The 21,299-nt window shown below is 48.2% G+C and overlaps 1 protein-coding gene across 2 annotated transcripts; it reads right to left on the reverse strand.

The window, feature by feature from the left end:
• Window positions 1–3,556: 3,556 nt before the first annotated feature.
• On the reverse strand, window positions 3,557–18,879 carry MCRIP2 (MAPK regulated corepressor interacting protein 2). 2 transcript variants are annotated; one of them, XM_029577053.1, is made up of 5 exons: window positions 18,592–18,879; window positions 18,106–18,196; window positions 9,063–9,193; window positions 8,019–8,120; window positions 3,557–6,833 (listed from the first exon to the last, which is right to left on the reverse strand). In XM_029577053.1, exons 1-5 carry the CDS (start codon window positions 18,641–18,643, stop codon window positions 6,763–6,765), a joined length of 447 nt encoding a protein of 148 aa, XP_029432913.1. In that variant the 5' UTR covers window positions 18,644–18,879; the 3' UTR covers window positions 3,557–6,762. The 2 variants fall into 2 exon arrangements, with proteins under 2 accessions (XP_029432913.1, XP_029432912.1); XM_029577052.1 differs by having other exon boundaries at window positions 9,063–9,196; window positions 18,592–18,875.
• Between the last annotated feature and the right edge of the window lie 2,420 nt (window positions 18,880–21,299).

Raw genomic sequence — 21,299 nt, forward strand, 5'->3', positions numbered from 1 at the left:
TAGTTAAATCACAAGCAGACTGTGATACATTACAGGAGGACCTTGCAAGACTGGAAGATTGGGCATCCAAATGGCAGATGAAAGTTAATGTGGACAAGTGCAAGATGTTGCATATAGGGAAAAATAACCCTTGCTGTAGTTACACGACGTTAGGTTCCATATTAGGAGCTACCACCCAGGAAAAAGATCTAGGTATCATAGTGGATAATACTTTAAAATCGTTGGCTCAGTGTGCTGCAGCAGTCAAAAAAGCAAACAATGTTAGGAATTATTAGGAAGGGAATGGTTAATAAAACGGAAAATGTCATAATGCCTCTGTATCGCTCCATGGTGAGATCACACCTTGAATACTGTGTACAATTCTGGTCACCACATCTCAAAAAAGATATAGTTGTGATGGAGAAGGTACAGAGAAGGGCAACCAAAATGATAAAGGGAATGGAACAGCTCCCCTGTGAGGAAAGGCTGAAGAGGTTAGGGCTGTTCAGCTTGGAGAAGAGACGGCTGTGGGGGGATATGATAGAGGTCTTTAAGATCATGAGAGGTCTTGAACGAGTAGATTTGACTCAGTTATTTACACTTTCAAATAATAGAAGGACTAGGGGGCATTCCATGAAGTTAGCAAGTAGCACATTTAAGACTAATTGGAGAAAATTATTTTTCACTCAACGCACAATAAAGCTCTGGAATTTGTTGCCAGAGGATGTGGTTAGTGTAGCTGGGTTCAAAAAAGGTTTGGATAAGTTCTTGGAGGAGAAGTCCATTAACGGCTATTAATCAAGTTTACTTAGGGGTAGATTTTAAAAAAGAGCGCGATCACGTACTTTTGTTCGCGCAGCAGGCGCAAACAAAAGTACGCTGGATTTTATAAGATACGCGCATAGCCGCGCGTATCTTATAAAATCCTGGATCGGCGCGCGCAAGGCTGCCGATTTTGGGCAGCCTGCGCGCCGAGCCGCGCAACCTGCCTCCGTTCCCTCCGAGGCCGCTCCGAAATCGGAGCGGCCTTGGAGGGAACTTTCTTTCGCCCTCCCCTCACCTTCCCCTACCTAACCCCCCCCCCCCCCCCCCCCCGGCCCTATCTAAACCCCTCCCTTACCTTTGTCCCTCGATTTACACCTGCTAGAAGCAGACGTAAATCTACGCGCGCCAGCGGACTGCTGGCGCGCTGTCATCTGACCCGAGGCCTGGTCCGGAGGCCTCGATCATGCTCCCGGGCCGGTGCCACGCCCCCGGTCCCGCCCCCGAAACGCCGCATCCCGCCCCTGAAATGCAGCGTCATTTGGTCCCGCCCCTGACACGCCCCCTTAAAAAAACCCAGGGCCTATGCAAATTCTGCAGCACTTCAGCATCTCTCAGGCTCCGACCATCACCAAAGCCGCAGTGTCCCAATCAATGGGCAACAGCTTGAAATCACCAAGCAGTAGCATCTTCCCCCGTCAAAGAAGTTGGGTGAAGTACGTCTCTATTGCTGCTGCCTGTGCAAGAGGCCTGATTCTCACAGATATTCCATTCCCTCTTCCCTCCTTACCTTGTAAGCCTTGTTGAGGTGCTATCGATTTAATATTATTTTTAATATTTACTTGTAGCAATGGCACAAGGGTGATGCTGTTTTATTTTGCCTGTTTTCACACAGAAATTTGACAGCAGAAAACGATCATCTAGCATAGGTGCTCTTCCCATACAAACCAACTGTACCGCTCCCTTGGATTTTTGCAGTCCAAATGCCTGTGGGTTTTTTTAGCATTAAATCTTAGCTGCAGACTCTAACCCATTCCCCTGCTCATAGTTTCCACACTTTGCTGGGTGTCTACTTTGTTGCAGATTATGGAATCATCTGCAAAGAGACAAACCTTTTTCAATGCAATTTCACTTACAACGGAGCGGTCCAAGGGCTACTCCCTCTGCCATGCCACTTCAATGAACTCCATTCACTACTCTGGCATTTTCTTATGTTCTTACTCAACCGGTTTCTGACCCATTCAAGTGAGTATATTTGCCCTGAGTTGTGATAAAAATGTTGAAAGTTTTCTGTGCCCACTAGCAAAAACCTTAAGAAGACATTTTTTTCACACCATGCCGTTCTCAAGCAAGAAATCTGTTTGAATATCCACTCCCTCCCAATGACGCATTCTGTGAGATGTGCCTGCTAGGTTTATTCGCTGGTGCTTCTAATCTCAGGCCCACAGGAGCTTATGTCCACAGAGTCGGTTAACTTTTAGATGTTCCCTTAATGCAGGGGTGGCCAAGAGCCACAAACAGGCCTAGTTTTCAGGATATCTGCAATGAATAGGCATGAGATATAGTTGCATGCAGTGCATGCAAAATTCTGTTGTACATATTCATTGTGGCTAGCCTGAAAACTAGGCCTATTTGTGGCTCTTGAGGACTGGAATTGGCCACCCCTGTTGTAAGACACAGTTGTTCAATGCAGTAGTTTCCCCAACCCTCTCCTGTTTTCAGGGTATCCATAATGAATATGCATGCGGAAGATCTGCATCCATTGGAAATCCAGGGTATGCAAGTCTATATCCTACACACTCCTTGTGGCAATCCTGAAAACCCGACAGGTTAGGTGCGCCTCCAAAAGAGGGTTGGGAAACACTGAAGTATGAAACATCACTGAATATGGATGCAGGGGCTGTAGATTTAATTGCTTTATTAATGGGTTAAGATCCTGTAGGTGGTCTTTTTCTATATTCTGTATATTTCCCTATACCCCCTATACCCCCGCCACCCTCCCACCGTGCTCCACTGTAACCCAGTTAAAACTTACAACCTATATGTCGAAATCAAGACTCCGTTATTACCTGCTGTAACTGCTGTAAATAAGCTAATACTTTATATATATGTGTTTAATTGTTTAATAAGTTATCTATATAATCCACCATAACTGCTGTAATTAAGCTTTAATATATATCATTATATAATCTATTTATTCCTCATTAACCGCTGTAAAAAATCAACCTTGTTCTAACCTCATTAAGCAACCTATCCTGTAAATACTGATATGTTCCTTGTACCTTTCTCAGCTGCTGTCTTTCCTCCTTTACCTCTCTCCCCCCTCTTCCCCCCCCCTCTTTTCGCTCCTGCTCCACTCCCCCACTCCCTGTTTTTTGTAATTTCCTCCTTTCTCAAGTTTATTGTAAACCGGCGTGATGTGCTTGCACGAACACCGGTATATTAAAAGCTGTTAAATAAAAAAAAAAAAAAAAGCTGTTAAATAAATTTCTGATGTAATATGGTTTACTATTTATTGTATTTAACAAGCGTAGCTGCTCTTACTGCTGCAAAAGGGTGACATATAAAACAGTCTAAATCGATAAATATGGCTGGGCCTTTGCCCTAAAGGCCCAAAAACTGAGGTTGCCAGCTGTAACCCCACCACCCAACACAGTAGAGATTTAAATGAATCTTCTAGGCTGCGTGGGAGCAGTTTTTGTTGCAGATCATGTGGTGTGTGTGGTTGAAATGTTTCGGTCCTGAGCCCACCCACTCCCTCCCTGCACATAAGATGCCCCACGTTCATTCCAGGAAAGACGGGCAGATCTTTAGGTAAGTAGCACTGACCCACTTTATTCCATCCGTCTGCAGGCAGGGCACAAACTTTGAATCACAATATGGAACCACTTTAACTTGAAAAAATAGATTATGTTCTTGGTAGGCATTGATGTCAGTGATTCCATGCTCAATATTTTCCATATAAAAGAGAGTTTTCTGTTGCAGTAGATCTTTAAAAATATATTTTTCACAGCAGCAGCAGCACCTGCCCCCACCTCCATCAAGCAAGGGGCCGACAGATTCCCTTTAATGGGAGCAGACAAAGGAAGCGTTCTCTGTGACCTGGACCCAGCTCCATGCAGGGCCGGTGCGAGGGTCTGTAGCGCCCTAGGCAGACCAATGTAAAACCACATCCCCCAAACCCACCCGGAGCTGAATGTGCCCTCTGACAGTGGCAGCTATATAGAGTTATGGTCATCCTTTTACAGGGCGCTCTCTCTCCCGTTACCCCCCCCCCCCCTTCTTTCACATTTTTTGAAAATGGCGCCCTGCCCACTACCGCTGACCTAGGCGACTGCCTAGTGCCCTCTAATGGTTGCTCTGCCTCTATGTGCTCATCTGCCACAGTAAGGCTGAGTGCAAAGTATCAGTAAGCTTGAGGAGAGGGTGTGAAACAGAGACGCATCTGACCTGCTCATGTATTCTCACCTCAAGCAGTGGTGTATTACATTTTTCCTAATCTCCATGCCACCAGCGTGGGTGATTCAAGCCAAACAAGCAATAGCATGCAAGTTATTAAGACGGGCATGGATTACTATCTCAGGATCTCCTGGCACCAGTGCTATTGTGAAAAGCAGAGAATCGCATCCAGGACTACATCTTGTCTTCAAGAATCACAAATGGGCTGGATTTTCAGGATCTCCATCATGAATATGCATGAGTTACATCTGCATACAATGGAGGCAGTGCATGCAAATCATTATCATATGCAGGGTGGAGATCCTGACTACCCCAACTGCTTAGGTGTGTCTCCAGAAGCCAGTTGGGAAGTATTGTTCTGGAGAAGGCTTTAGGTGATATCAGTGGCAGTTTGCATAGACTCTGGGGGACTTCTGGCAATATATTTTTTAATGAGGTTTGTTACGATTCTGCTGTGGGCTGTACTATACTCCCTAGGTAGGTAACTCCAGTCCTCATGTGCTGCAAACAGGTCTGGTTTTCAGGATCGCCACAATGAATATTCATGAGATAGATTAGTATACAGTGAAGGCTGTGCATTCAAATCTCTCTCGTGTACATTCATTGTGGCTCACTAGGATCTGAATTGCCTACTCCTGCCCCAACCTTAAGGGGCCCATTTTCAGTCTGGCTAAAATGAGGTGAGAGAGCTGCCCTGTGGAGGGACCCTGAGGTCCATCTTTAGAAGCATATAGTTGGATAATTCAGACTTTATCCGGCTTCTTTCTACCTGACTAAAATCTATCCATATAAGTTAGGAGTTTTCCGGGATATAATGGGAGGAGCTGAGTTAGCCAGATAAATTCGGCAGAAAATTTATCCAGCTAACTTTAAGATAGCCAAAAGTATTCAGTGGTATAGCTGGCTAATTAGCTGAGACGCACCACAATTATCTATAGCCCTCCCTCTGTATATGTGGCTTTCTGGGTACACTGCTAGTGCCTGTGCCAACGGCAGTACCAGGAGGGGGCAGTTGGGGCTGTCCTCCAGTTCTCAAACGTCTGAATGGTTCTCATATTTTAGGACCATGGCAGGGGTGGTCAGCCCTGGTCCTCAGGAGTCACAAACTGGCCAGGTTTTCAGGATATCCATAATGAATGTTGATGAGAGAAATTTATTCACTGTCTCCTCTGTAGGCAAATCTCTCACATGCATAGTCATTGTGGATATCCTGAGAACCAGGCCTGTTGGTGGCTCTTGAGGACTGGAGTTGGCCACCCCTGATTTATTGATATGAGTTGTTACAACCACTCTGCTACCCTCTGCCCTAGCCCTCACCCCGGCTCCATGTCATTATGTAGTGGTAGTCCAGTCCTGCTTTTATAGCTTCCAGTCTGCCCCCCATTCTAATGCAAACTGTTCTGTGTGGGTTTGAAAACCATCACTCACTAAGCATCTCGTGATGATAGGGGAAGGATCTGGCCCTTCTGCTGAAAACTGTGCACAGCATTACATTCCTAAAGTTCTTTCTGCAGAGGTTACACATAAACACTTGGCTTATACCCATTCCTCTCAAAGCCACTCAGGCAGAGGCCATCTCATCCCTTCCCCGCACCCATGCTTCTAGTATCCAGCCTCGTGCACTTGTATGCACGCCATGTGGCCATATTTCATTTGAAGGCACGTTTTTTTACCAGGGACAGTTCCTCTGTGTATAAATTTTTACAAATGAGTAGCTACAATTGTGGTAACAGCAATGACCAGGATTTAACAAAGAGGACCTCGTTGTGCATCTGTGAGCTGAAGCGCTGAAGAATGATCCTACATCACCTCCTGCGGAGGGCTGCGCTGCTGACAGAAATGATGATATGCTTTCAGCGAGGACAAGAAAGCAATCTAATGCAGTCAAACCGACTTATGCAGAGCAGTACCGGGCCCAGAGAACTGATCTTCAGATAACGGTGACCTTGGCATGAGGATGGCAGAGTGGCAGCAGAAATTGGTGGTGAGCGGCTGATTTGGCAGGTGTGCAGCGGCTCTGCTGGCACCGTCTACATGTGCGAGTGCAAACCGTCCATGCAGCCAGCAGGGCCTCAGGTGCCCTTTGTAAACAGGTGGTCCTTGTGTACAACTTCCATGGTGTAAAGTGTGAGATGTGAGCACTTGTGCCCATGGGTGAACGACCAGGTGCTGGTGGGCGAAACAGGAGCTCCGCTAGCCCCTGCTCCCTCCCCTATGCTTACTCCTCGTGTGCTGCCATGACGCTGGCTGTAAGAGCTGGAGAAGCAGAGGGAGGAGCTGCTGTTATGGCTATGTCTTTCTTGAATGCTGGATGTCCTCATCCCAGCCGTGCACATCCCTTACCCTCTCTCCCATTATTCGGAGCTCCATGGGATCAGGCGGCCAGGTCCCCAGTGCAAACTGTTTTGTTTTTTTTTGTTTGTTTTTAAATCCTCAAAACCCCACGGTTGGTCCTGGGGCTCTTCTCCCACTCCCCTGCCAAACTTCTTTACCCCACGGGAGAAAGGTGAGCGGCGGAGGAGGTGGGAGCTGCTCCACTTCTGATGTTCCTCTCTGTCCGTTTTAGGAGCAGTTTTCAATGTTGGCCAGAAAGCGCTGGGCCCACCATTCCTCCAGGTCAATGGGGACAAAGTCTGACAATCAAAGAAAAGAAAACATGAGTAACCGAATACAGAGGCTGTGCATCTACTCAGGCCCGATCGGAGCAGTTCTTATCTCCTTCCGGCCTCCAGCACTACCTGGGAGGAGCCTCACAGAGGGGCCGAGCGCACTGTGTAACCCGCAGTCGGACGCGGGTTAAATAAGCGCTAATCCACCCCCTAATGCAATAGGGGGATTAGCGCCTATTTAACGCGCGTCCGACGTGGAGTGAATGAGTTAGCGCTCATCACATGCAAATGCACGTGAATGAGGCTATTACTCATTCACTCCAAATGCAAAAAAAATAAATGTGCGTCTCAGACGCACATTTATCGCTCAGATATTAACATCTGCCTGGAGCAGGCGTTAATAGCTGAGCGCACTGAAAAAAAAAAAAACTCCGCCGGCTGCTTTGAAGACAGACGCCGATATGCTCGGTGTCGCTTTTCATAACCGGCAGACCGCCGGTAACCGCGGGGTCGCGTTAGCAAGGAGGCGCTAAGGTCATGCTAGCGACCCCAGCACCTCCTTGCTAACGTGACCCCCTAATTTGTTTATTACATGGTGCCCCCCCCTTGTGGGCGCCATGCGTGCACTAAGAAAGCGGGCGCTGAAAAGTCAGCGCCCGCTTTCCGCAAATTTTATTGCATCGGCCCCAGAGAATCCTGCTCTTCTAGGGCAGAGCAAACATCTGGCTCCGTCATGGTTTTGCAACGCCTTTGCTTCAAAGGTTTTCACATTGAAAAAGCTGCCGGCGTGCTTTGCAATTTTTGCAGACCGTGCTACCTTTTACTGGCTTAAGATGAAAGTTATACAAAGGATGTTTTACATGAGCTTTCAAAATCACACTGATCCCGTCCTCGCCTGAAGGAGCTTTTGCTAATCTATGAGCACAGCACCCAGTGCAGTCCCCAAAATTCCCAGATTCCTGGGTAACTTTAGGTTAATCCAAAAAAAAAAAAGGTATCACAACCTGCAACGAATCCTGCTTTGTCCAGGACTCATCAAGACAGAATTTTCCACTTTTGAATGCTTCCTCTGACAGGGAGAGGCTCTGCCAGGACGTCCTCCTCCAGCCTTTGCAGGGAGAAGAACTCATCCAGTGAGCGCTCCAGAAAGGCAGGGAAAGGGACTCCGCAGCCCGTCAAAGTCACAGGATATCAGTGCTGGACACTTACTCTTCAAGGTAGGGTTTGGGGTTTTCTCCACATACTGCACAGGTCCTCGGCCATTCTTCCCCTGCTGACTGTCATCCAACTGCTGCTCTACTTCCTGCCAGGCTGTGAGAACGAGAGTGAGAAGGTGAGGTGGAGAACGAGTGAGAAGATGATGAAGAGACAGGAAGCAAAAGAAAGCAGGGGCCAAGGAGATTAAGAGAGAATGAGAAAAAAAAAATAGCAACACAGCACAAGAGACATGGGGAAAGAGAAACACGCTGAGACAAGACGTGCAGGCTAATCAGGCACAGCGGGAGAGGGTCCTACGGATGAGCTCCAGGAAAGGAAGCCCCCTGAGAAATAGAAGAGGGCCAGCAAGCTGAGAATGGGCCCTGGAAATGACAGCCCTAGGATATGGGAAAAGGGAGAGCACAGAGGAGAGGGGGAAGGGGCATTAGGCAGGAATGCAGAGTTGTCTTTAGATATCCTATATAATGAAGTGCAGGATGTGTTTGCTTTGTCTGATGTTTGTGTGTTGACAGTTTTTATGCATGAATGTTGTTCCCTGCCTAGGATTTTAAGATAGGGGGGTAAAAAAAAAGAAAGAAATACCTCAGAGAGGGGGACCAGGCAATGATACCTCCGAAAGACAACAAAGCTGCAACAGACAGTGATTCCCTGGGAGGTGAGGCAGCCAGCGGCAATACCTTTGGCAAACAGCAAAGAAGCAACAGGCAAGGCTATGCCTGGGGTTTGGAAGACCAAGCACCCGGCAGTGACAGCCCCGGGAGATGGAGCACCCGGCGGTGAGAGCCCCGGGAGATGGAGCACCCGGCAGTGAGAGCCCCGGGAGATGGAGCACCCGGCAGTAAGACCACTGGAGTAGCAGGCAGTGATGCCCCTGGAAGATGGGGGCTGCAGGCAGTGAATACCCCCCGGGAGATAGGAGATGAGGAAGAGGGTGGGGAGCAGGTGGTGCTATCCCTGGGAGATGGGGCAACCTTGGGAGACGAGAAACAGGGCAGGCAGCAGGGGGGTGAAGCTGGGTGGGGCACAAGCTCTTACCCTCATGGACAAATCGCACATTTTCCTCATGCGCCAGTGTGTAGCATTCCTCTGTGGCCACAGGCTGAGGAGCCGCCACCTGGTGCCTCTTCCCGTTCACTCTGTTGAAGACGAGCTTTGGGGCCGGGTTACTGCTGGGAAGGGAAAGCACAGTGGATCAGGACCAGCAGACTCCAGAGCTGCTTCTGACACCTCGCTGGACTCTCTAAAGTGGAAATGCTAATGGAGCTAAATCCTGACCTTGTGGGGCCTCCCCCCAGGTCCCTTTGCATTCACTGTAGCTCAGTGGAGCAAAGCACCTGTTACAATCGGCACAGCCATCACTATTACCTGGCTTTGGAGAGAGATGGGGGAGGGGAGAAAACGAGAGCGAGACCAGGAGGGACAAAGAGCAAAGAATAGGCAGGGCCGGTTTAAGCCTCTATGAGGCCCTGGACCCCTCCCCACTCCTCACCACCTAAAATCTTTGAGCAATTTACGAACCATGGACTCAGTGGATCCTTGTGAAGACCTATAGAAGGTAACATGGGGCATGTTAGCTGACATTTTAACATTTTTCTTTAATTTGTTTGGGAGGATCAAGCTGGGTTCCTCTAAGGCTTCAGGCCCTAGGCAAGTGCCGCATTTGCCCTCTGGATAAAACGGCCTGGAGAAGAAGCACAGAGGAAAAATACCTGCAGGCATCTGTGAAAGCGAGAGGTGGCAAAACACCGCAGGGGACTGGGAAGGGAAAGAGCCAACAAGCGGCAGCGCGTCCACAGAAAGCACCAACTCAGATTTACTGCCTAATTTTAGGAGTGAAATCAAAGGAACGCAGCTCCATGAGCGCTAGAACTGCCCGAGGATTGTTTCTATTCCCCTTGGCACCGTAGGGGGAGGCAGAAGCACTACAGCCACCTGGGCAATGCACAGTGAGATAGAAGGGTTACAAATGAATTTTTTTTTCCATGCAATTTGCTTTTCCCCTGTTAAACTGCCCTGGCCTCAGCTCGAGATTCCTGAAAATTAGTTCACTGTCAACCTCTATGAAAGAAATCCCAAATGCAAATGTGTTCAGTTAGTTACTTGTGACACTGAACTGGGTGAATGTTTAACAAATGCAGTGGTCAGTAAGTTAAAGGAAAGGTCATTAGAAGTAGTCCTGGTGGTGTCCTTTCAAGGAGCAGGGAGAAGACAAAGCAGACGGCAGAATGCAGGAATAAAACCCAAGCAGGTGCCGGCAAAGCTTCGCCGAGCCGAGCACAGCTGTGGAGTGCGGCGATAGTGCCACCGCTGGGGGTGAACCGATTGTGAGCACCCAGATGGCATTTCCGGTAGCTACAAGTCTCACGTGGCCAGAAAGTTTTCCGTTCTGTTAGGCCATTGCTACTACGAGTACCACTACATAGCGTATTGCGTCCCTGGCAAAGAAACCTTTCGTCAACAGCAGACAATGTGAGCCGGTCCAATAACTCGGTGGCAAAACCCACCAGGAGCTCCGGGCTTGATTTCCAGGCCTGACGGGTGCTGCACAGGCAGCGCTCACAACCCAAAAGCAGAGAAAGGAGGTCTCGGCCATCACTCAACAGCAACAACCACTGCTTAACTCAAGAATGCAATCACGGCAGGTTCTGGAGAGAACCATGGGCCATGTTTGGCAGAGGGCAGTCACGGGAACAGCGGGGCTAAAATGGGCGGTGGGAAGGTAATAAAAAGAAGGAGGAACCACACGCACGAACGCACACGCAGGAATGCACATACACGCATGCACACGCGCACACACACACACACACACACACACACACACACACACACACACACTCTCTCTCTCTCTCTCTCTCATGGCTGCAAATGAAAGCTCGGGGCACTGAAGCTCTAGTTATAGCCACTTTCATTTGCGCTGGAATCCCCACAGGAGGAGGTGGGGGAAGCTGCTGGGCACAAGAAAAGAGAAATCCGCTCACTCGCTGGGCAATGACTCTTCATTCACAACTACCTGAGGATTTCCCCACACTTCAAGAAAACTTGAAAAGGAATTCACATTAAAAAGTTCTTCTTTCCTTGTGAGCAAATGCAAACAAAAAAAAAACAAAAAAAAAAAAAACCCCACCGTGTAATCTCCCACAGTCCCACCATCTGAGGGAGATAAGAGGCGAGACAGCGCCATCTAATATTTATATGAGAGCATACAAAGAAGGTACAGGGATCGGGCTTGGGTGTTCAGTCGTACAAACTCATCGCTTCCAAAGCAAAGAGTTAACCGCGTAGGTTCAAAAAAAATATAGGAAGCATCCTTCTATGTAATACAACACTCACAGGGAAAATATTTAAAACATGGGCTCCTATTTGCAAAACCCTTGGCCTCATTAACAAAAATGGTCAACGTCTCTTCTAGGTCACCCTGGAAACGTCAGAAAAAACTCTAACTTTGCAGCCTAGAAAACTCCCATCTTGATGCTTAAAGGGAAGCTTTAGCAGGCGGTCTATACCAGGATCTGAAGCAAGGGGAACGATAAGAGCTGCAGGCTTAACCAGCCCAGCGTCCGAAGTCTCCAGAAATGTGGCTAAATCCAAATTTTCCTCAGAAACTGCCAATTCCTCCTCCTCAGACTCAAACTCCTCCTTCCAGCTAAAGGCCTGTGAAATTGGTGAAAGAGAAAGAGTAGGAATTGTGAGGAATCTATGAAATATTTCTTTAGCAGATAGCTGTGGCAGCTTAGGAAAATGTATAAAGTGTAAATTCCGCTGACAAGTTTTCAGTATTTTCCAATTTAGCCAATAACCGGACCTAAGAGATTGTTGAACTGCAGCCATTTGGTTGGTCTTAGCTATAATGTTCAGTGACTTCTTTAAAATTCTCCAAATCTTTAGATTTCTCCTCCAGCATAGGTTTTTTTTGCAACCATCAAGGCTATTTGGGAAGTAACAACTCTCCCAAGGCCTCCATAGCTTCCCAAATAGATTCCAACACAAAGACCAAGGCCTTCTGCAAACTGAACCCTCCAGCCCCCCCAAAGGGGCAGCTGCTCCTTCCACACTACTGAGGTTATTCTCATCTTCCCTAACCATTCCAGATGCATCTTCATTCACCCATTAACGCACACCCAGCAGAGAGGACACCGCTGCCACCGTCATCTGCATGCAACTGTTCTCTCTGCAGCCTGGAACTCCAGGCAGCCATTGGGCCTAGAGAAGGGCTTCTCAAAGCAAGAGTCCAAGATGTACTCAAGTCAAGGGCAGGTGGAGGCACTACGTCTCCCCCAACGGCACCCAAGGACTGAAGATCTGCAGAAGCCAATGAGTCAATGGTACCTATCACCACCATGGAAGATGTAGCTAAAGGCAAAAAGACTCCAGGCAGAAGAATGAATGGCGGCAGGTACAGAGGCTCAAAGTGGTGTGTGGCGTGATGTCATGCCACCAAACTGAAAACACTTTCCCCACCCCAATTTATAACCCTCTTCCTCAGTATCTCTCAACCACTCCAGTGACAGTCCTGGGCCAGAGGCCACCGTATGTAACTCTGTCAAGAATCTGGTACACGTGCACCTCAGGTCTGGCTACTAGTTGAAAGTTCTGTGTGATGACCAAGACTCTCACTCCCTATGGACCACCGCAACATCCCGAGTCCTGAACAACCCAAAGAGCAGAGATCTGGCCTGGAAATCTAACAGATCTCCTACATAGCTTAATGGGGAACAGCCAGCATGGATTTAGCACAGGGATGTTGTGCCTTACTAACCTATTAGAACTCTTTGAAGGCGTGAATAAGCATGCGGATAAAGGTAACCCGATCAATACAGTATGTTTGGATTTTCAGAAGGCATGTGATAATGTCCCACGTAAGAGACTCCTCATGAAACTAAAAAGTCATGGAATAGGAGGTGTTGTGTTACGGTGGATTGGTAACCCGTTAAAAGTTAGTAAATGAAGAGCTGGAGCCCATAAGAATGCCATGCTGGGTCAGAACAAAGCCCAGGGAGCCTAGCACCCTACCTCCGACAGTGGCCAGCTGGTCACAGCTACCTGGCTGATCTCGAATAGATCAATTTCTTGTATCTCAGTCCCACGGATAAATGTGAATACTGGAGTGCTCCGGGGACCTGTCCTTGGACCAGTGTTCTTTAACTTATTAATGGATCTAGAAAAGGGAGTGACAAGTGATCACATCTGCGAATGACACAAAAAAAATACTAAAAGCAGTTAAAACACAGGCGAACTGTGAGGAACTATGGAGTGGCCTCGTGAGACTGGGGACCTGGGCATCTAAACAGCAGATGAAATTTTATGTGGGCAAATGCAGCTGATACGCATCAGGGGGAAAAAATATTCCCAACCATAGGTACACAATGCAGGGCGACCACCCAGGAAAAGTATCTTTACGTCAACGTCGATAGGACCTTGAAAACCTCAGCTTGGTGTTCGGTGACAGTCAAAAAAAGCAAACAGAATGCTAGGAATTATTCAGTAAAGAATGGAGAATAAAGCCGAGAACATAAAAAGCAGAATATAAACTCAAACAAATAAATATCCCAATGCCTCTGTAAAGGTCTAGCCACTCAGTCTCAAAAAGGATAGAGTGGAATCAGGAAAGGTACCAAGAAGGGCAGCAAAAGTGGTTAAGGGGATGGACAGCTGTCTTCAAAGAAAGACTAAACAAGTTAGAGCTCTTTAGCCTGGGAAAGGGAACGGTTATTTGGCATGCAACGTTGCCAGCGAGCCAGCAGGCCAGCCTGAGGAAAAATGCTCTTGAAGAAGAGCAGGAATTCAACACTGGAGCTGTAAACCGAGCCGGATGTTAGCACGACCAGACCGGATGCTAAAGGCGGATGGACAGAAGGAAGGTCTGATTGATGACTGGATAAGCCCAGCCGCTGTGGAAGATTCTGAAGCTGGCTTTACCAGCAAACACCTAGCAGGGCTGGAAAAATGTGTGGCACCCAGCAGAAGAGCCGGCTCATTTATTCATCCTCTTCTTCAGACAATAGTGCAACCTGGACTGGCCACGGTCAGAGACACGATGCTGGGATGGATGGACCTTGCTTTGACCCAGCATGTTATATATATTTATTTATTTATAAAATGTATATGCCGTCTCCGCAGCACAAGTTATTCTAAGCAGTTTGCAGTCACAACATTGACAAACAAATAGAACAAATAGAAGATAAAACAGCAAGAACATTCAGCACAAAATTGTTATGTTCTTATGGTCCTACGACCGTCCACTTTTCTGCTACTCTGTCCTCTGTTGATACATAACAGGATGCCTTCATGTCCTCTGTTTTTGCTTGAAACACCCAACTTTCAACCTCCAAATTAACTGGAGATTGTTGGTCTTCATGGATTAATATACTTGCCAATTAATTAACTCATGTTTGTTCTGGGCCTACAGGTGCCAAAGATCCAATATTTCATGCTTCATAACAGTACAAAACCGAAAGCTAGCAGCTGAGGGTCCTGTCAGAAGCTTAGACAAAAAAATGAGTCAAACAATTTAAAAAACCATAAAGTCTAACACACAAAAATAAATAAAGCCATGATGAAAAGCAGTACCTAACATAACTATATAATTGTGCACAGGTATGAAGAAGGGGTTTAAGGTGCTGATGGTTTTTTTCAGTGAATGGAGCCAACAGGATCCTGTTTGCTGCTCCCCAAAGCTGCCATCCTATGCTAATGCACAGTGAGTTTCACCGGCCTTGACAGCACCCTTAATTGAAAGTGCCCAAGCGCAAGACATCCTTCAACTCAGAATGGTTGAAAGAACATGATTTCATAGCAAAAAGCAGAAAGAGCAGACATCATCCATTCTTACTCTGTGCTGCCATAGGAAATCAGCATATTTTGTCAAAATACCACAAACAACACTCATAGTGCAGATATGGCATCTTTGATCTCTTCAAATCCTCCATGCCATTTCAGGAGGAGGAGGTTACCACCACCGACCTTTGCAATGTCAACCTTGCTAAGAGGCTTCACCATCTATGCAGAAGTTTGGACTGCACTGTACAAGTTGATAAAGAAATCTTCAATAAAAAATTAGCATCTCATATTCTGAAGATGCTCAAAGCTCTCCAATCTCTGGGGAACCTCCCAGCCCTGCCGCTTGTTAGCTCCTTCCTTCCCGGCCCCCTACATTCACTGTCTCCTTCAGTGTTTTGCACCTCTCGTTTTCACAGGATGAATTTTTCCCTGTATCTAAAATCTCCAGAGGGATAGCCGTGCTAGACTGGTGCAGCAAAAAATGACAAGAGTTGGGTGACTGCTGAATTGGAGCTCATCAAAAAAAAATTAACACCATCACCCTAGGTCTGAACAGAGAGGATGCGTCAGGACTCACTACGCCTATCCATGAACTTAAGTGCTAGCAGATCGTTCTGTCTTTTCACACTTACCACAGGTGTCAGTAGGCTACACTATAATGCTATTAACACGTCACACTGTGGGGCCGCTCAGAGCGCCACTAAACACGTGATTGGACACGCGGTTTGGAAACTCTAGACGTACGTCCGATGCAATATCTGGATAGCGCGACAAAATCGAGTGAGCATACCGGCGCATAACTGATAGCGTTCATCACATGCAAATGCCATGTTAATGAGGCTATTAGCTAGTACCCCCAACATAATAAAAAAATGTGCGCCTGACGTGCACATTTTTAACCCCAAGCCATGCTCAGAAAAGCAAAAAATGCAGCTTTTCTGTGGTTCCTCCTATTGTTGCGATATTAAGCAGGAGGAACCATAGAAAGCTGCAACATGGAAAAAAAAAAAAATCTTGACAGCAGTCAGGTTAGGAAAAGGGAAGCTCAGTTTACGAGGGTCTATTTTTTGAAAACGGATGCTCGTAAAATTGCGCCTCTGTTTTCCTTACCTGCGTACAGCCACTTCTCCTGGGCGCTCGAGGCCACGGACGTGCTATTTAGCATTGGACGCACATTTTTTTTTGCATGCAGGATATTGATTCGGCCCCTGTGACTTGCCTAATTCAATGCCTTCACTTTGTTCTGTGTGTATGTTACCCATTTCCTGTACATCACTGCGTGCATCTGACGAAGTGGACTCTGCCCTCGAAAGCCCATGCTTCAATAAACTGGTTACTCTATAAGGTGCCACCTGACTCCTGTCGTTTTCTCTGTACCTACTCTTTGCTCTATGTCTCTTCTTGTCTCTCTCTCCCTCATTCCCCTCCCCGGTTTCTGTCTCTCTCCAAAGTGAGAATTAAATCCCTCGGTGCTTATATTCCATAAATAGTCGGATGGAATTCCTTACAGATCAGTACCGCACCTGGAAGCAGAGCCCAGGAAAGCTATTTAGCTGCCCGACTCTTGGAGTACTCGGGCAAGCTTCACCAAGGTCAGAGGCTCGAGAACAGCCTTAGGGTGGCGTAATGTGGCACGGGAAAGTCTCCAGCCCGAAAGAAGAAGGAAATGCCAAAATAATGGCAAGCCCACACGCTGGCACCCCCCTGGCCAAGGGAAATCCCTCACACACCGCACCCTGTAGTGAAAGAGAATCCCAGCTGTGCTTCCTCTGCTCTGCTGGGGGTCTCTGGGCAGTTTTCTTTCTGAGAAGGGAGGATGCCCATCACCCAGAGGAGACTGGAAGGCTTGAGCTCCTGCGTTCAAATCCCAGCTTTTGTCTCTTTGTGCCTTAGTTTATTATAGTGCCTTTCACTGAAATGTACCTCTAAATTGCTTCACCTTCGCGCATCGTATAGCAAACGGCAATAACACAATTGTGATTACTGCTATTGAAAAACCTGATTATTTGGAGGCATTGGATATTACTATTATTAGATCCCCAGCTGTGGTCCGGCCTGGTCTCGCTCGACTTCAGATGAGTTTTGGGCTTTTTCTGTTGTGACCTTTCCCCTCAATACTACATGGATTCTTACATGGGGAGATTTGGTGAGAGATGGGCAGTGTCTTCCCCCCCCCCCCCCTGAAACATTCTGGCAACAGAAACACTGGGAGGAAGTGGAAACCAGCAGATATTTGGTCAGGGAAGAAATGGCTATGGCAGCTTGGCAGTTGCTCTGTCTCTTTGGGATAGTGCCAGGTACCAGGTGAGTCCAGTACCACTGTTCGGTGCCGAGTACAAGGACAGCACCACAACAAGCTTAGGTCATGCCTGCTGCCCCTGCATACGGTACCGGTAGGTGTGGCAGGATTTGCAAGAGCCGATACCGTACCAACGAGTAAAATGTGGGCCAGGGCCCTGTCACAGGATCCCGGGATCATCACGTGATGTGGGCATGCAGGAGACTGAGTGGCTGCGCCTGGCGGCCATTGCCAGAGTGTGCAGCCTGCCACTGTGGAAGGTGTCTCCTGAACACAAGACCTGGGGCCCCTAACCTGTTGCCCCCCTTCCCTCCGAAGATCAGGCTCGGTCAGCACCGGGCACCTTGGGTGGTAGCAGCGCTAGCCGGCTACAGCTGGAAGTGTTCACAGTGGGCCTTGGGGCAATGTTGGGCACAAGAGTTCCTGGAACCAGACAGTGCCAGGCACAAGGAGCCCTGACAATAGAAGGCAGTGCCAGAATTTAGTACTGGGCAATCCTGGCCACTAGAGACAGTGCCAGTGTTCAGAGTTGGGTAACGTATTCTCTGCCTTCCTGGGATCCTAGAGCAGCGCCCCCTTCTCTTCCCCGGTAGCATTTCTCTCCCTCTCTAGGGCTGGCCCTGTGTGGGGTGGGCGAGACACCGAGCCGATCCCCTCCTCTCTTTCCAGCCTCCTCCTCTTACTCCGTCTCCCGTCAGCCATGTGGCAATGACGAACCTTCCCGCTAACCTCTGCACAAGGTCATTTGGACGGCAGCTCCTCCTCCCTGGCTGCCATGCCAAGCGATTGCAGCCCCCTGCCGGGGGGGAGGGCCCGGAACACCCCCCACCCACCCTGGGGAATGCACCCCGACATCGCACACAAGAAGGGCGCCGAGACGCAGCGAGACGTGCAAGGTCACCGGGCCGGGCCGGGCGGGCCGCAGCGCTTGGAAGCCCAACGATGGGAGCTGTGCGGGGGGGGAGCCGGGGCTGTGCTCCCCTCTCCGATTCTCGCTCTCACCTTGCCAGGGGCCAGGGGGAGGAGGCGCACGGGCTGCTCGGAGCTTTGTACTTCAGATCGCCCAGTTTGCTTTCAATCTGCTGCGTGGGACCTGGAATTACAACACACAGACACACACAGACAGACACACAGACAGACACATACAGAAAGGTAAATGTCACATAGGAAGAAATCACGGCCAAGATTGTGTTTTGCAGACAACTAATGCACCTCAGTATCAGGCAGAGAGGAATACAAGCGGCTTCTAGGCGGGTGCTTGCCTCGTGTGTGCCATATGCATCGGTGCTTGTAAAAGAATACCTGGCGCCTGGGCGCACGACTCTCTCTGTATGCGGTGTTTAACATGACAGCAGTATCGGCAGAGCAGAAAAAAAGAAAAGACTCCACTGTAAATATGCACGCGCCATACACTGCAAATTGCCATCAGAAGCAATACAATGCCCTGTGGCTTATCATTAAAATAAGAGGGCAGCCGGGGTGGGTTACCTGTCCTCCTCTGCGTGGCTAGCTTGCTGGGTCCCCGGGTAATCGTGTACATCGTGGTGCTGGGAAAGGGCACCCTGTCGCGGGGCAGAGGCTAACACAGCAGCGAAGTTTACTGCGGGGGATTCCTGCTGGAGCTGCCCGTCCTCGGCAGCCCTGATGCTGTCTGCCCTTGCGGAATCAAATCCCCGAAAGCCGAAAACCTGTCAAACTAATGCAAGCCGCCGGCCCCCAACTTCTGCTGCCTCTCCACTTGGAAAACTCTCAGTAGCGTGCGGGCTCCGGGAGCGGCCCCTTTAAGAAAGGCGTGGCCGGCTGCGATCCGCCCCCAGAGCTCTTAAAGGGCAAGGCTGCTCCGTCCGGAGGGCGCGTGATCGGCTGACCGGAGTCCCTGCTGCAGTTGGGCCAGGTACGGCACCGTGGCAGGGGTTCTGGCCGGGATAAGGCTGCTTACATGTTAATAACGTGGGCCGCGTGGAAAGTACCAGAGCCAGCAAGAACCTGTGCGGAAGCTTTAAGGAGAGCATCCTGTCGCTCCTGCTTGAGACAGATTAGCACTTTGCATACAGAATCGCCGTTTGTTTTAGGGCTAAATCTGCATGAAATACTTTTGCACGCCTACCACCTCAATTGTACGCAAACCTCTTATGCACATTCATTAGGGCTATCTTGAAAACGTAACCCATTTGTGGCCTTGGAGGACTGGCAATGAATACCATTGCAGGTTTATTACATCAGTCTCTTGTGTGCAAAGTACTGGTCTATCATCTCAAACAAGATCAACAGCAGTGGCCGATTTAGGATTTTAGGTGGCCCCCCCCCCGGTCAAAGGACCATAAATCAGAAGATCTAAAGGCTCTGTTCTCTTCCATCTACTCCAGGTTTGCCTTCTCTACCTATGAAGAAAGGAGCTGGGTAGCTTTTCTTTGCTCCCTTTCAGGCCCATGCAATATCGGCACGTGAAAAGCGGACGCTTTCCTAATGGGCATCCATCCGCCTCTTCCGGGCGTAAGCTAATGAGCTGCCGTGTTAAAATGGAGGCGCAAGGGGAACCCGTGCGTCCCTAATGCCTCCTCGGCTTCGGGTGCCCAGGAAAGGTGGCTGTCAGTGCGGGTTAGGAAAACGGGCGCTCAATACGAGCGTCCGTTTTTTCCCGCTAGCGGCACAATGTGCACGGCCTGAATCATGTGTATTGCGCGCAGGGCCGGTGCAAGGGGATTTGGCGCCCTAGGCGAGCCTTCTTCCTTGCGCCCCCCCCCCGGTCTCGGCCCCGACTCCTACCTCATTCTCAATCACGCCCGCTGACTGGGGTTTTCTGGGTCGCGAGCAGATTGGGCACTGCTTGCGGCCCGCCAAATCTCCACTCCTCTTTGCCACCACTTGCGGCCCCATATGGCTCGCACCCAGTGGCGCACCAAGGTCTCCAGCGCCCAGGGGCCAATGCATTTGTGTGCCACAGAAAATCAGTGGCATCTCTAGACAGAAGAATTTGTTTTGGGTGGGGGGGGGGGGGAGCCAAAATGACATTTCTTCATCACACCCACCTCTATAGCATGGATCCTGCTTTAAAATTGGTTATAAAAAAAAGTGTTGTTAAAAAAAGTCCAAAGGGTCCTCTGCATTATTTTAAAAAGCTGGCCAGTTTCACACTTCTAGTAAAACTACTATAAAATTATTTGATAGCCTCATTCAACTAATTCTATATGGATTATGAGAGTGAAGTCTGGAATATATAGGAAGGGACAGAATGTCAATACAAATCCTGCACCTCCAGTTCTGTATCTCTGTGCATCCACTGAAATTCCCCCAAACAATGGAGCTTGGATGTTTCCCTTACAGCTCATCATAGTAAAAGATATTTTCAAATTCTGGTGTCACCTCACAGTAACAGCAGCACAAACACCTTCCACTGCCAGACACATTGTGAACTAACATAAAGCACCGCAAAAGAGACACCCAAAATCTATACTGCAATCCCATCATAACATAACAGTAATAACACCAAGGACTCAAACAACAATAACCCTACCTGTGAATAAGCAAGGATAAATATTACACTGGGTCCTAGAATACCAATACACCACCTACTGAGGAAACAAAACAAACCCAATTGCTATAGATCCCTATGCTAGCAGAATCTCTCATCATGGTCACACACACAGAGCAGAGACAGACCTTCACCAAATACAGAATACAAAATAAAGGAGCACAAATTAGAAAAAACTGAAATGGAAACCCCAAGAAGCCAGACTCTGTGTATTAGCAATGGAAAAACAGAACAACCATTCCTCATAAAACAAATAAAATCAAGAAACAAAGCATCAGTTATAATAGTAAAACCATACTAATAAAATATTTTAAAACTACTGATAAATAGAATTTCTATTAATTAAAATCATATACATTTTTTACAATTTCCCAAACACCAATAAAATATTTCAAAACAGTACATATATCAAATAACACACAATAATTAAAACTAATAAGGATTTTAAAAAGCCCCTGCTGTCCATACATGGGAGCTCTTGATTTCCAGTCACCCTGATATTGTCGAGGATTAGGAGGTTATCCTCTCTCTCTCACACATACTCACATGTCCATTCTCTCTCACACATACACTGTCACATACATACACATTCATGCTCTTATACCCAACCATAACCTCTCGCTCTCACAGACACTGACACACTCTCAGGGTGTAAGACACTCTC

Source organism: Rhinatrema bivittatum, chromosome 14 (assembly GCF_901001135.1).
Source record: "Rhinatrema bivittatum chromosome 14, aRhiBiv1.1, whole genome shotgun sequence".
NCBI lineage: Eukaryota > Metazoa > Chordata > Amphibia > Gymnophiona > Rhinatrematidae > Rhinatrema > Rhinatrema bivittatum.